Here is a 16,529-nt window from a genome sequence, read left to right on the forward strand (position 1 = left end):
CAATAAATAATTAGAGGAAATGAGAAAATAGCACAAACATAAAAAAATTGACACCAATATTTTTGGACAAATTGCCCTTGGAAAAACCCCGAAGGGAAAACCAGTTCTGCAAATGAGGGTTTAATTTATTTCTTCAGTAAATCTGTAATTGAAATTTACGTATATTGTTTGTCATAAAGTAGCAAACCTCCGACAAATTAATTTCTTCACTTCTACAAGTTGACTCAAAACCCTGGAAGAAACTCAACCCCTCTAAATCGATTTGGCCTCTCTGTGACCCTGAATCGATCCAAATGGTATGTTTCCAACAAACAACCAGCCTCTCTAGAAACTCGCACCCACTGGGAAATAACTCGGCCTCCACTAAAATTTCGACCTTTATTGGAAAACTCAATTTCTCTTGTGCAAATTGAACCTTTTGGCAACTTCGCACTTGCTTCGGCAACTCGGCCTCTTGAAAACAATTCACACCAGCTGGAGAAACTTGGCCTTTGAGAATAAATCGATCTCCCTTTGCACTGAGAATCTGGAAACCACTGTGAAGAATCCCTCCCAACAAAACAATCTCAATCACTGTTGATCCCTACTGTTGGTGTCTCACGTGCTATTACTACAAATTTGCTTATTCAAATGATCTCCAAAAGCCCCATCGATCTCCTTTTATAATCTCTCATTGACGAATCAACAACCACAATCTAACTCCAATCGATGGCTAAGATCATATCAACTTCTTATTCTTAAAATCACTTTTCTATAAGTCTCGAACGCAAAATCGATTTGTCTCAATTAATCCCAATTAATTAACTCATTTCCCTAAGTTAGACTTAGGAAATTAATTAAAATTGGTTAATTAAATCTAATTAGAACATTTCACTTGGAAACTTTTTCTGGGTATTGGAGATAATTAATCCACCTGTGTTCCTAGCTTCATATACACCATCTAAGACCAAAACACTTGTCCAAGCTACAAAAACTAACACACAAGACCTTATAACCAATTTAATGGGAGTTAATTTTCACGCATCATACCTAAGCTAAGATGTGTAGCCCTTGTTTCTATGCTCAAATTCTTCTAACTACCAAGGTCAATGATTGTTGATGTTTTGTTCTTCTTTACATGTATGAACATTAATAATTTCTTCCTTGGGTACAATGATTGGTAAGTTTATGTTTTGTTGTTCATCAATGTCAACCTACAATTCAGCCTTCTTTTCAAGGACTTGTGTTGGCAATGCTTTTGTAAGTCATCTCTTTGGGTGCACAAACTAATATTTGCCACATTGTACCCAATCGTATTTCAATGCATACACTTTTGTGTGTTTGTCTTCAACTTATCAGTTGACATACTCATCAACCAATTTGCAGTCTTGTGCTTGTCAGTGTCAATGGACACTATGATCAGCTTCTTCTTTTTTTCTATGGTTTGATGATTTTTCAATGCCAGCCTTATTTTCCCAACTATTCTTTTCTTCTATGGTCATTGGCTTGTTATATACCTCTTCTAGAGTAAGCTCCGTCAAATAAGTCATATTCTCTCTACATCACTATGGAGTCCACCTATGCACTTCAATGCAACATTTTGCTTGTTTTCAAGCATTTTCATCTTGATGCTGACATGATGGAACTTAATGATGTACTTTGACACCCTTTGTACAATCTTTTGTCTTAGGAATCACCATTTAATATTCAAGTTTTTCTTGTATCCAAGGGGTAGAATTTTATGATCATATCTTGGTGAAATACCCACTAGCTTATGATAATCAATTGACCTTGCAATCAATATTCATCATTGAAGTTATCTCGCTAAAGAAAATATAAGTAGCATGGTGTTCATCATTGTAAATGCAATTTCCAACTGTTAGAGTAGCCACAAGTCTTAAGATCCATATCAATTATTTAATCTAGTTGTCTATCCTTTTCACAAATAGGTTCCCATTAAATAATACAATTTCCACCTCCAACACCATTTTCAAATCGTTTAACATATTCAATATGACATGCACATCATGTTCAATATTGTCAATAAATTTTTCTATGGTTAGAGTAACGCTAAGCCTTGAGATATGGGTTCAACTACCTAATCTAGGTGTCTAACTTTGCTACAACTAGAACCCCATTCAATAGTAGCATTTTCACCTCTCACTCCACTTTCAAAGGGTTCAATAGATTTAGTATGGCTTGTATCATGGCTTGATCCATTGGAATATGACTTGCATGTACCTTCAAGATGACTATGTTTTCTTGCATGTTGAAAGAAATACTCTCAAATCTATTGGAAGGTTTTTTCTTTTACAAGCATCAAATGTATCAATATGTCAAATTTCTCCTCCACGAATGCTTGTATACCCATAAAATTTTGTTGCACCTATTTCATTGCACTTGACCTTTTGTACTTCTTTGACAAAGGAATATTCACCATGCTCGACCATGTGACCATTATTCAAGATTGATGAATTCCACTCCAACAATGCAACATTTCTTTCTTGTCAATGCTACCAATTCATCATGTAATAATGTTTTATGACTTCATATTATTGTTTATAAGGAGGAAGTGGTGTTTCTACGACAACGATTATCCTACTAAACAAAGTGATATAAGAACTTGGTGTAGCCTAGCATCTAACCAAGCATCAAAAATCACTACTCACTAATGGCACATTCTATATAATGCTTTGACAAGACTTGATTGCCATTTGCTCAATATGGTAGGGTCGAATATGGGATCACTATGGTTGCTCATTTTTTATTGTTGCTTTCTAGTGATGGTTAAGTCGAATTTTGGGTTACCATGGGTGAATATGAAGTCAATTCCTCTATAATAGTACCATAAGTGTGTCTCTCACCATGCTTGTCAAGTTCACTCCTAATGCCTAGGATTTCTATGAACTCTACCTCATGGATGGCTACAATCTTCCCATCACCATAACTCCATTTAATCGCTCAAGGAAATACACATATACAACTTGCATCAATGCTTTGAACCTATGATGCCCACCTTTTATTTAGGTAAAGAATGAACATGGCCATGGCATGGCATGTAAGAGTGCTTGCTTTGTCTTCACTAAACCTCAGTATTGTTGCACAAGCTCCTATGGTAATTCCTAGACATGTAAACATGACACTTTCTCTCACCTTTCTAAGAAATCTTGTTCTAGAGCTTACAATTATGCCTATGATGATCCTACAAACCTCATTACATGATCTAGAGCTCACTATCTCATGAACTTTTGCACTCATTGACAATAATGGAGACTTATTTCATTGTACACCTTAAGTGTTAAATTTCTTTGAACGCAAAACCTAGCAATTTACTACCTATTAAATGATTACAAATATATCGAATAAAAAGCACCGCTGGAATCTTAACAAAACTTAAACAACGAAAGCAAAATAAACAACCAATCTCAATCACATAAGCATACACAAATTTTCTACCCAATCAAACAGTTCTTCATTCAAATAACTTTAGAAGCTATTCGAGCTCCCTTACTAGGAATATGGCCCTCTAAAGAAATTACATATACAACAATAACCAAGATCTAATACAACTTATCAAACCCTAGATTCGTCCTTTGATCTATCTCATGTTGATTTAGATCTCCCTTTTTGTTCCTTGCACCACCTTCGAACCTGACACACTTGAATGGAATTCCTTCTCCACCTAATCACTCAGATGTCCTTCCCTCAATGTCTTGTGCTCACTCAATATCTCTTCTCCTGTAGCCTAGCCTTTCTTTATAAGCTTGAGTTGTTGAGTGAATCCACAAACCTAGTCTCCAAAGTGATTGATGGTTGAGATTAGATCTCATCTCACTTGAGATCAACATTGGAGATTCACGTAATTCACTAATGCAAAAACCTTCGCATCTCATTAGATTAACTCACTTTTGTCTTATAAAAGAAATTACTTTAATCACCAAAGTATTTGTTAACGCTAAGGATGTATTAAGAAAATTTCATGTGCCAAGACACTTAGGCCTATGCAGAAGTACTTCCTTGAGCTACAAACATCAACACTCCCTCTTAACGAGCGTCATACTTCCTGAAGAACCACATGGAACTGGTTGTCCCTCCAATCCTATCTTCAAAGGCTTGCTCTCCCAGAATAGGGCCCCTAGGAGCCTCCACCTGCTCTTGAGCATCCCTCAATCTCTGAACAAGCTTTCCTATCAACCTATATAAGTTAATCTCCCTAACCCTGATGGCCACTATTCTATTTAGGCTTAGGCTAGACTCCTCTCAACGAATCAACATCCACCCATTTCTGAACATGACTACATATCCTCTGTCTTCCATGACTAATAGTAAGAATAAGTTCTTCTTCAGCCCTAGACCCTGGTATGATGTAATATTCCTAATGGAAATATTCAAAGTATAACATAAGCATGCACTAGACAATAGCAGAGAAAATATGGAACACAAACACACCATACAAATTTAGAACAACTACTCAACCATTTTATTAAATTATGAACTGCAAGGAGTACATATAGCAAGGAACAAGTGCACTTGGGCTTGCAGAAGCAAGTTGGAGCAAACCCAAGTGAAAGAGGTGTCCCCAAGAGCTAGAAACTTCAGCCCAATGTCCTTCTGCATAGACCCAGAAAATGGCAATTGTTGTTGCACTGGAAATGTTAAGAATGACCCTCTGTGGTGCCCAAAATCACTTTAAAATGCAATTGTAGCTTCTCCAAAAAATACTAGACCAAACCTAGAAAGGAATTTTCCCAATTCACAGCAACCAACTCACCCACAAAATAGTGTGAATTTCCTAGTGAGACAGGCAGTACACACTTCTGGAAAATAGTTGTAGATGCCCACCAAATGCCACCAAGAAATCTCCCCAACTCCTGGGAAATTCCTCTCCTAATTTACCCTCTCAACTCCTGCCCTCCTCACAAAAAATTCTTTTGCTCCAAGCCCCTACGAGTTTGCCCAGTTTGATGCCTGTGCGGGCCCTAAGAAACCAAAATTCTCTCTGCAATACTACCCCACTCTCCAATCTGCAAACTGCCACAAATCTTCAACAACTGGCCCTCCAAACCAACCACAAATTTCCTGGAATTTATCTCCCTCTCCAACTAACTTCCCCAAGAGTTGCAAATTCTCCTATGTGTCCTAGAAATCGTAGAACTAGGTGCAAATCACTGATCCCTGCTCCCAAAACTCATTAAGGTGCTAGAAAACTCCCCTAGGGTGGCACTCTAGGTCCACCTAAGCAAGAGCTGAGATCTCCACCCAGAAATCTCTTTGTGCTAAGCAGCACTGTGTTGGCAAGGCTGAACATCTCAAGCAAACAACTTGGTTCAAAAATTTGATTGTCAATAGGCCCCAAAAGATGCACTCCATCTTCTACTTATAACCGTTGCCTTCATTTTCTCTTGTCGGCCCCTCATTCCACTAATTCGACCTCCCTCCTTTGTTCCCTCTCCACAAATTTAATTTTTCATCCAAGGAGTGCATATTCCTTGATGGGTGGTCGCCACAAACCACCAAAACTCTAATTTTTACCCATCTTTCCTAAGTTTGGCACCAAGATTGTATCAATCCCAAAGTTGCAAAATTGTGGAACTCCCTTAACAAATTTTATTGAGAAGGGCCAATTACAGTCCTCCCCTCCCAAATGTTGGTCATGGAAGATCTGCTCACCCTCCCAAGTGGTGTCCTCAACTAGAAAATCTTTCCAGCTAACCAAGTATTCTCTAATGACCCTGCTTCTCAACTTCCTTGCCCTTGTCTCCAAAATAGCCTGTGGTGTCAATATCAAGTGCCCCTCGTCATCCAAAGGAGGGCAACTCAGTAGCTGCAGTAACCTGTTGCCCCAAAGACTTTTTCAGGCAAGAGACATGGAATACATTGTGGACCTTGCTTCCTAGGGGAAGCTCTAGCTCATACACTACCTCCCCAACTCTCCTGGTTACCCTGTAAGGCCCATAGAAATGTGGCTTAAGTTTTTCTACACCCTTCAGCTTGAGGGTGGGCTGCTTGTATGGTTGAAGTCTCAAGAAGACTAGATCCCCAACCTCAAAATGCCTCTCTACCCTGCCCCTGTCTACATAGAGCTTATGTTGGTTTTGTGTCATCTACAAGTTATCCTTGAGGGCTCTAAGAATATCCTTACTCTCCTGTATACAATCCTTGGCCCTTGAGGCCCTACTGTCTCCAAAACCACATCAGCAAACGTTATTGCATCATAACCATACAAGGCATGGAAAGGGGACATACCTATAGACATCTAGTGGGTGGTGTTATAGCAGAGTCGCCCAAATGTAGCCACTTCACCCACGCTTTCTGCTGCCCAGTTACATAATTAGGCACATAGCACTCCAGCGACTTATTTACTATCTCTGTTTGACCATCCGCTTGCAAGTGATAGCTCATGCTAGGAGTGAGCTCTGTCCCCACAAGCTTAAACAACTCCTACCAAAAAACCCCCATAAACTTGTTGTCCCCGTCACTCACAATGGTCTTAGAAAGACCATGGAGTCTAAACAACTCCCTAAAAAACAGCTCAGCTACCTGTGAGGATGAATACTAGGTTGGAATAGCAAAAAAATGGGCGTACTTGGTTAACTGGTCTACCACCACATAGATATAGTCTCATCCCTGAACTGCTAACAACCCAGTGATGAAGTCCATCAAGATGCTCTCCCATTTCCTCTCAAGAATAGGGAAAGGTTGCAATAGTCCCGTCGGGTGCATCTTCTCTGGCTTGTTCCTCTAATCGGTATCACACTTCCGGACATGCCACAACACGTCCTCCTTGAGGATCTTCCATGTGAAGCGCTCTTTAATGGCCCTGTATGTCTTGAGGAACCCCTAATGTACTACCAAGGGTGAGTCATGAGCCGCCTGCAAAATCTTTTCCTTCAGCTAGGATCTAGGCACCAAATAAATTATTTCCTTGTAGTAAATCACCTCATGCATCACCCTGTAATGATCATCATCCGCCACACCATCAAGGATCTCGCATGCACGCCTATCCTTGGAGCACTCAATTAGCAGTTGTGCTCTCCAATCAGAGGTGATGCTCATGAGTGAGAGGGTCGCAGACCTCCTAGACAATGCATCTGTTACCATGTTCTATCAGCCCTTGACATACTCTATGTCAAAGTCATATGCCTGGATCTTGCTGACCCTTCTTTGTTGTCTCTCCTCCAACTGCTTCTACTCCAGGAAGAATCAAAGATTGTTGTGATCAGTCTTCACCTTGAACCTATTACCCACCAAATATTGTCTGAACTTGGCCAATGCATGCATGATGGCCAACATTTCCTTGTCATATATGGAGTATAATCTCTCATGTGGCTGTAGCTTCCAACTCTCGAAAGCAATAGGATGGCCACCCCATGTCAACACCACTCCAATGCCCTCCCCTGATGCGTCACACTCCAACACGAAGGGTTGTGAGAAATCTAGCAACGCCAAAACAGGGCAAGTGCTCATGGCCACCTTGAGGCATCCAAAGGCCTCTTGCACAGGGTCTGACCAACTAAAAGCCCCCTTCTTTGTGAAGTTCGTAAGGGGTGCAACCAATTGGGAGAATCCCCTCACAAATCGCCTGTAGTACATGCATATGCCCGAGAACCCCCTCAACTCTATAATGTTCATGGGTGTGGCCCAATCAATGATGGCGCAGATCTTCTCCTAGTGGACTCTGACTCCGTCGTCTCCTATCACATGCCCCAAGTATAACATCTCAGTCAACCCGAACTCACACTTGGACATCTTGGCATAGAACTGTTGCTCCTCCAAGATGCTCAAGACCTACTCCAAGTGTTGCAGGTGCTCCTCCCAAGTCCTGTTGTAAATGAGTATATCATCGAAGAACACTAGGACAAATTTGCACAAGTGCTTGTGGAACATGTGGTTCATGCAAGACTGGAATGTGGCAAGGGTGTTGGTGAGTCCGAAAGGCATCACCACAAACTCGAAATGCCCATAATGGAATCAGAAGGTTGTCTTTGGAATATCCTGCTCGCGCACCCGAATCTGGTGGTACCCCGAGCACAAATCTATCTTAGAGACGTACTTGTCTCTTCTATGCTCATTCATCAGCTCATCTATACAGGGTATGGGATACTTGGTAATCAAGCACTTGCTATGCTTGGTGCACGATGGGTTTCTGTGGCTAGAGGAGTCGATACCCATCACCGACATGTTGATCCATAGGATCACATGGCTGCCATATACAGGGGAAAATTCGGCCATGATGTTTGGTGGAAAAGGTGGCGAGCATACCCTCGCGGAGGCCATGAAGGAGAAATTCAAGCTCGTGAAGAAGCCGCGAGGCTATGCCATCTCGAGTATCTGTGATCATGCGGTCAAGGTGGCCATGCATATTTTGGCAGGAAAATTTATGCGGAAGTGTCGCGCAGATGAAGTGTCGACACCCGTCGTCACTCTAGCGGCCCAATGCGCAGAAGGAGTTCAGTTTAATTGGGCGCACTATCTTTGCGGTGAGTTCCTCGTGAACTACCGCGAGGCACAAGAGCTCAGCAAGACCTTCCACTATGCGTGGCTCTTGTTGTCCATTGTGCTGGTAGCCTGGGAGCTGCCTGAAGACAGTCAATTCCCCTCAGTCGCACCAGAACTGCCAAAAGCAGCGAAGTACGCTTCGCTGTGGGCGACCAAGGATGCTCAGCGCATCAAGGATAGCAAGATATTTTTGATCTTGATGGAAATGAATATACGCATGGCTATCAACCGCAAGTCGCGATTGTTGCCTACTGTTTTTGCCAAACTGCAGGAGTACATGGAGTTCAAGGCAGACTTTCACCATGTATCGATCAGGGCACGGAAGGACTTGCCTTACTTGGCAACTGATGACGCGATCAATGCAGTTCTTGATCGCTAGCCAGCAAAATGGCACATTGCCTTAGACTCGGCAGTGGGATCAAGCAAGTCCGCCGCGCAGCGCAAAAAGGAGGAGGCCAAGCTCAAGATGGCGCAGTTGGCCGAGAAGAGGAGGAAGGAGGTCGATACCAAGGCCCATGTAGAGTGCGATGCCGCACAGCAGGCAAAAGAGTAGACAGGCGGAGCAGAGCGCAGCTCTGACAAAGGTCCGAGGTCGCCCTTGCCCGAAACAGAGGAAGAAACGGACGAGCAGACAGAGCAGCATGGAGCGGACCCGCAGACAGCGTCGTTCCATATCAAGCGTCCAAGAGGACAGGAAAAAGTTGGGCCGCGGAAGAAATCCAAGGCTAGTAAGACGTCGTTGGACCCAATCACCCTAACAAAGGGAGATTTGAACGACATTGGAGATATAGTGCGGGATGTCACCGTAGAGGTACTACAGCAGTTCGAGCAGCAGCAGCAGCAAGTATTGGGGGCCATCCAGATGAGTCTGCATGAGCTGCAAATCCGTGCATCACAAACCGGCGCGGCGTCCACCAAACTCGCCATCGGTACTTCAGAAGCCGCCGGGATGTTGCACACGAAAGACTCCTTAGCGATAGTGCTGCCGCAAGGAGCACTGACCACAGAGATCGAAGCTGACAGGCCCGCTGTCAACGCCCTCAAGGGAGTAGGGCTGAACTTGGCAACGCTTCTTGGCGAGGCGCTCCACCTACTGCAGGATGGGGTGATCGTGAGCTTGAAGGCGCGCTTGAATACTTGGTTGGACGAGGCCTATTTGGTCACAGCCTCCACTGAAGGCAAACTTTCTAGTCTATAGGTGACTTAACAGAGGCTTCAAGCTAATAATTCAGGACCAGCGATAGAGCAATTGGTCAAAGAAGTGAAGCAAGCGGCCGCGCATTGCACCGCCGAGGTGGCAGTCATATAGATCAAACTGGGAGGTCTTCGCGCCAAGATCTCCGCGCCCATAGAGTGACTCGAGGACGAGTCACCATGTTTGTGTTGGAGGCCTATTGGAACGGGTTCCCCCAAGAGCAGTTTTAGGACTAAAAGCCCATGTTTTGGGACAATTTTGTAATAAAGTTGTAAAGTCCCCGCATTTTGTGGTCGCAAAACACAAAGGTGTCAAGAGTCATAAAGGGTTGTCCGCCCTTATTTTGTAAAGTGTCAAATCGGCTATAAAGATCTACCCATGGTCCGCGGACCATAGGATTGTATAAAAAGGAGCTAAGTAAGTAAGCTCTAAGTAGTTAGTAGCGAGGTAGAATGGAGATGGTTTCTACAAAGTGATCTAGCTTATAGGAGTCTAAGTGTTTTCGAGTCTTAGCATAGGTAGAGGCTCTGTAGCTAAGTGCGCAGAGGCCTGGGTAGAAGTCTGCAGCTGTGTGCGCAGGGTGGATAGAGTCTGTATTAAACTAGAAGATATCAATAAAGAGAAGTATTCTGCAATTACTATGTATTTAGTCTCTGTTAATGCATCTGATTATATTGCGTTACGATCTGAGTTTATATTACAATGTTTATTTGATGCGCAAATGAATGTGATTATATCTATTAATTGAACGCAAGTAAGAATATCAGTTTACACGACGAATCATGTAATTGATTGGTAAAATAAGTAAAACACTTGAGATAACTTGGGAACCTATACAATACATCGTCATAGAAGCGCGAAGGTACCTGAACCGCTGGTTAGGGCTGCGCGAAGGTCAATCATACACCTTCGCGAAGGTACTAAAGGGCGAGATAGAGGGCAGACCGATAAGCCCTAAGGCTTAGCGACCTGCATGAAGGCAAGAGCAGGGGGTATAAACCAAAATCACAACCATCTTAGGGTGCGGAAGCTTGGTTCCAGCATCCTCCCATACTGCTTCAGCTGAGACTTCGGTCCGCACTCCACGGGCTGATGCCAAAAGGGCCAGTAGTGTAGGGATTTGTTTGGCTGACTAACGCTGAACCTAGGTCAGGGCCCACAAAGCCAACAGTATACCCCCAGAAGTAAGTAAGCAATTTTTAAAAACAAAGTGCATGGCCCCCAAGCGTACGATATTATTTGTGGAGGCAAAAGTCACCAACCTTAAAGGCATGAAAATCTACAAACACTCACAAAACATTGAAGTGGAAGAAATGAAGATAGATCAAGTATCCAAGTTGCTCTACTAGAAAAACTAACCAACATTGTAATGGGTAACTCAAATGTCTAGAAGTATGGGAGTAAACCAAAATGCAACCTTCAAATCAAGTTTTGGATGAACTATGATGATACTTCTCCTCCTAGATGACTAGTAGCTTGAAAGATAGCCTCTTTGGCCTCGTGTCAAAGAAACACTTAAGGGGATATTCAATGATGGTTGCGTAGGGGAATCTAGCATTAAGTTGTGTATTCTATCTTCAAATATGAGTGATGGCCAACCACATGTGAACACCAATGATGATTTCTGAAGAATACGAGATGGGAAAAATTGTGTCAACTCCAAGTTTGTGTATATGGGGGTATTAGAGGAAAAAACAAAGAGCTTCATCATTGATTAGATGCATGTAAAGAAACATTATTTTCATGTTGAGCAGGTGTCGTTAGGATAATGTCAATACTCAAATAAATATGTGCTCATGTTTGAATTAGTAAAGTTTTAATGTTAGTGTGAATGTTAGAGTTGGTGACATAGCATGTGATTAATTTGTTGATTTGGGGTAGCATCGGATGTGCTTCTAGCCACGAAAATTGGTGGAGAGGCTAAAGCACATGAGATCTACAATTCCCATAAATGGTTTGAGAAAATTCTAAACAATTTGGGAGATATTAAGATAATTAATATTTTTAATAGAATCCCTAAGTCTAAACTTAGGGAAAATAAAATATTAATGTGAATTAATATAAAACTGTGTTAGAAGGGTCCAAAAGTCATGGATCAAGCCAAAGTTAATCTTACTCGTTGATTAGGGACTTAATCTCGGTCGTTGAATTGTCAACGAGAAAAGTATAAGAGAAGGCTTGAAGGTCACTTGGAGAATACACCGAGTTGATCAAGATTTCGATTTTCTGGGGCAGGGTTTGTTGAGGAAGTCGAAAAAGTAATCAGAGTTGCAACTGAGGGGTAGTGAATACAGAAGCAGAGAGGCAGAGAGGGTGCCGGGAGAATCAGCGCAGAAGCCGGGAGAGAGGGACGCAGAGCCATCCAGAGGCCACGTAGAGCCAGCTAGGACCCACACAGAGGCAGCCAGGAGCTGCGCAATGCCTCAGAGAGCCAACGTGGGTGACGCAGAGATTCCAGAGGCTGACACAGTGCCTCGAGAGGTTGACGCAAGGATTATTGGGCTGATGCTGGGCCAGAAAGGGTTGACACAGTCCCTAGAGGCTGATGCTAGGCTTTTCATGGGGCAGATTGGAGTTAGGAGTTGTCAGAGTGTTTATCTGGGGTTTCAACCGGAATATCTACTTCGAGTGGAGAGGTACTACTGCCCAGATTATTCTCTGTTGGGTGAGCCGGTTTTGGCACTCAGATTGTATTCAGAAACTGCATAATAATAAAACCCTTAGATAGTTGCGCTGGTTTTCCCGCATTGTTTTTTTCCAAGGGGATTGGTCCAAAAACAACAGTGTTACTTGTGTGCTTGTTTTGTTTCCTTCAGTTGATGATCTGTAATGTGTTGAGCATGTACTTGTATTTATTTTCAATATTTACATGTTAAATAACTTGTTAATTAATCAGAACAAGTAGGCAAAAATAAATCAGAAAAGTATATGAAGGGTTTCTAACAAATAGACTTAGAAATTCCAACATAATTTGCAGTGGTTAGGATTAGGTGGTTAAACCACCATTAATTCCTAGGAGTAGCGCAAATATTGTAATGAAAGACATGCCTACAAAAGACCGATATGGGTTTGAGTATACAGGCAGCCTACCTCAGGCTAGCGCTATGATGTATTTGCTGCATGGTTAATGTGCAACATTTATTTATTCTCTCCTTATATGTGTATATCTCCTCTTTCACATGTAAACAGTGTGATGTTTCTTGCGTAAAACACCGAGATTCTATGCCAAAGCCATTGCATATATCACAAGCTAAGATGCTATACAGATTATGCTATAGATATATTGAATAAATGCTTTCAGTTCACTCTTGTAAAGATAAACTTCAAACTCTTTACATCTTCAAATGTCATTGCTCAGCCATGCTTTTCTCCTATCATTGCTGCTTATATGCAACCGTTCGTATATATATTGACAAGTTTCCAATTAAACAATATCAAAATTAGAAAACATATTGAGATAGAAAAACATACCATACTGATGAACCAGCGGACACAGCACCTGGCACACAAGCAATGTTGAAATGCATATCCATTTGAATAAGATGAGTATTCTTCAAAGTCTTCCTGGCCTAGACAGCAACAAATAGCACCCATGCTTCACTTTCTCAACTGCAACAAATCTCAGATATAATCACTGTTTCAATGTTTGGTGCAGAAAGGCACACTCTTCCTGATAGCTGCCAAAGTCTGCCTAAGTTTGATTAAAGCTTGTATTCTTCTCCCTATGGCACTTCTGGGATAACAAATCAATAACTGATTTCCTTGGAGAAAGGCTATAAATTGCATGCAGAGCTTCTACGGCATTAAGTAAACAACGGGGGCGAGGACCTTCCTCTGCCCTATCAGATGCTGGAAAACAGTTTATTTATCTTAATTTTCCGAGATCAGATAGAAAGACTAAATAGGAAATCTTATTTATCAGGAACCCCGTTGGAGATAAGCCCTCCACGTCCAGCTTTATCTGGCAGATAAAATAAGCCAAATATTAATAAAGATGTATGAAAAGAACTAGTGTAGAGACATGCAAATGCAAAAGCATTTTTATTTCAGCAAACCTGATATCCAAATAAGAAGTAAAGTGTATAAAATAGATATCAACATTTCCACTCTACCACAGAGACAATATGGGGTTCTTCTAATGTTCCATCAATGGTAACTGAAAAAGGTCAGAAGCTTACTACATGAAACCCTTATCAATCATCAACAAGCACACCTTATATGCCTTGACATGCAGGTTTCAGAGACCCAGTGGTTAGTATACAAGATCAATCAAATGTCTACTCTTATCACTTACAAAAATTGCAAGTTCCTTCAATCCATAAAATTGAAATTTTAGACTAGAGGTTATGACTATAAGCAGAATTGCCAATCTGAAGTCACAAGTTTCATCATATAATTCATGCATAGAGAATTTTGGTCATAAGCCCACAACCAATGAAATATATATATATGTATATCCAAAAAAAACAGAAAACGCAGGCCTTTAAAATTTTAAGTCCATGCATTCTGTCTAGCATGACCTATTGAACTATATCAAAGGCAGTTAATTGCTTAAACCATTTGACTAGACAACAATCGTCAAATATAGGTCACATCGCAAAGCGCTCATATGAAATTGTTATGTGATAAGTTTAGGTCTTCATAAGAAAAAAATCAAAATTTGTCTTCAAAATTTAAATTAGAATCCTACAAGAGCAATCCTTAGCATGTTTTGGACCTCTGATTTTGTGGTCACATTGTATTTGTTCTTTTTCTGCTGAGGTTTAGTCGCAAAAGTCGATTTAATGGCATGCTTACAAATGTCAGACAATGGGGCACTGATATGAACACCGTTGTTAAGAAACAAAGTGTTCATCAAACCAGAAATTATTCTGCGGAATAACCAACTACAGCATTGCGGCAAATTGTTTGAATTGTCTACCCAGTCAAATGCTTTACGAAAATTCATGAATTGTGTAACAAAATGCTTGGTCAGAATAAAGTACAGGCAATAAAGTACAAGTGAAACCTGCTTTGAAAAAAACTTTCATGGAACTGTATAAATAATCTACTCATTGCATAATTCCATAAATACACTTGATTGACACGCATAATAAGTACAAAATTTAACAATTTACCAAAGAAACGTATCAAAATTTGAGAACCTTACCATCAATTCGGGGGATTAAATTGTATTTTCAGGTTGACATTTCAATAGATGTGCTCCACTTGGGCAATTAAATAGTTGCGCTAAATTGTCCAATTTTATGCCAAATTAACTACTTATTTACATCCTATCCCCGTTGACGAACAAATCAAAACGAATCCGCGAAGAATTTCCCGTCCAAAGAATGGCAATAACCCACAATTAAACAGCCAAATCGGCCCACGAATGATTTTAAAATGCCACAATTGCGAGGGAAATACGATCCAGGCCACAATTCGAGCCCTTGGATGTAATTATATTAGGTTTAGGAAATAAATTAAAGATTTCAATTAATAGGAGGCCTGGGTTTCTCGAAGACGAATAACTGTGAAAATTCTACAAGGCCCTGTGAAAATAACTCGATCCCATCGTTGGATGACGGAGAACATGGCCGCCTTATCTGATTTCAGTGAAAATGTGGCAGGGAGGAAGAAATCTGCAATGACTTGCAGGATGCAGAGGGGCAGCCATTTGACGTTCCGACGATGAACAGCAATTGCGGTTACTTTCGCAGGCTCCGGGAATTTTCGCAATCCAAATAAATTTGACCCTAGTTAATAAGTCGGCCATGTTTAGTTGGTGAGTTGAATTAAGCCGCTCGTCACATGACTGTGGTTCTGTTGAGGAAGACCAAGAGTTAAACTTAATGTTCCCATAAAGCTTGAGGTGTGATATTTATACTCTCTCGTAATAATTGTGCACTAAGTTTCATTAAAGAAAAGGTAAAGGTCAAGCGAATATGCATAAAATTTCAACTACCGACCACCTAACTATTATATTATGTTAGAAAAGAAATATTATTTTTCTAAATCCTATATTATTTCATTATGATAGGCAAAGTATCATAGTATAGTATTGTAATGTATATTGGAATGTTGGAAATAATATATAGGTATAAATAAAAAATTTATAAATAATCTTAAATTAATTAATAAATAGATAAATTTATTTTTTAATCAATTATATTTTAAATTTTAATGAATTAATTTATTTGTGAAATTAAACTTTTGTGATTCGTCATGATTGAAAAAAAAAAAAAAATTAGGAATAATCAGATATATATTATTTGGTGTCAACTTTTCAAACCTATCTATCACTAGAGTTCATCATCAAGATAGACAAATATGAAGAAATAGATCTAATAAATAAAATAAATAGTGTAAAGATGTCGGAGACATCCCCAAATTGAACATTAGAAAATCAATACAAAAAGTCAAAATTTGATAAGACTTAAAAACAAAAATAAAAATAAAATGAATAAATAAAATTTAAGAAAAAAGAAAAGTAAAGTTAGTAAAAAAACAAATTACCAAAAGACTAAAAAAATATAGTGAAAGAGTTAATAACACAATAAATACTTTATTAAAGAAGAATCATTAAAAATATATATAAATGAATGAATAAATAAAAATGATCATTCCAACAAATTTTATATATATATATAAATATAATTTCCAACAAAGTATATATAAAAGATAAAACCTAATATATATATAGATAAATTAACTAGAGAATAAAAATATCACAAGAATCAAATAAAAAAAAAAAAAAATGATAATTACATAAAAGAATATGATAAAGTTATTTATAAAATTAATTAATTAATTAACCAAAAAAAGAGGAAATGGAAGGAATCCAACTCTTGCTTATCTTCCACCCCTCATCCCTATT

At 40.0% G+C, this 16,529-nt stretch overlaps 1 protein-coding gene across 2 annotated transcripts in view; it reads right to left on the reverse strand.

Annotated features, from left to right (window-relative positions):
- LOC149178822 (E3 ubiquitin-protein ligase At3g02290-like) overlaps positions 1–13,655 on the reverse strand; it is a 182,645-nt gene extending 168,990 nt beyond the window's left edge. The window contains exon 1 of one of the 2 annotated variants that reach the window (XM_089420449.1): positions 13,145–13,655. In XM_089420449.1, coding sequence (XP_089276575.1) covers positions 13,145–13,267 — 123 coding nt within the window. In that variant the 5' untranslated portion in view covers positions 13,268–13,655. The remainder of the gene's footprint in view (positions 1–13,144) is intronic. The other variant, XM_089420448.1, reaches the window with a different exon arrangement.
- Between the last annotated feature and the right edge of the window lie 2,874 nt (positions 13,656–16,529).

The sequence above is a fragment of the Pinus tabuliformis genome, chromosome 4_1 (genome assembly GCF_031772625.1).
Source record: "Pinus tabuliformis cultivar Carrire ecotype Pingquan chromosome 4_1, CPIR1, whole genome shotgun sequence".
NCBI classification, from domain to species: domain Eukaryota; kingdom Viridiplantae; phylum Streptophyta; class Pinopsida; order Pinales; family Pinaceae; genus Pinus; species Pinus tabuliformis.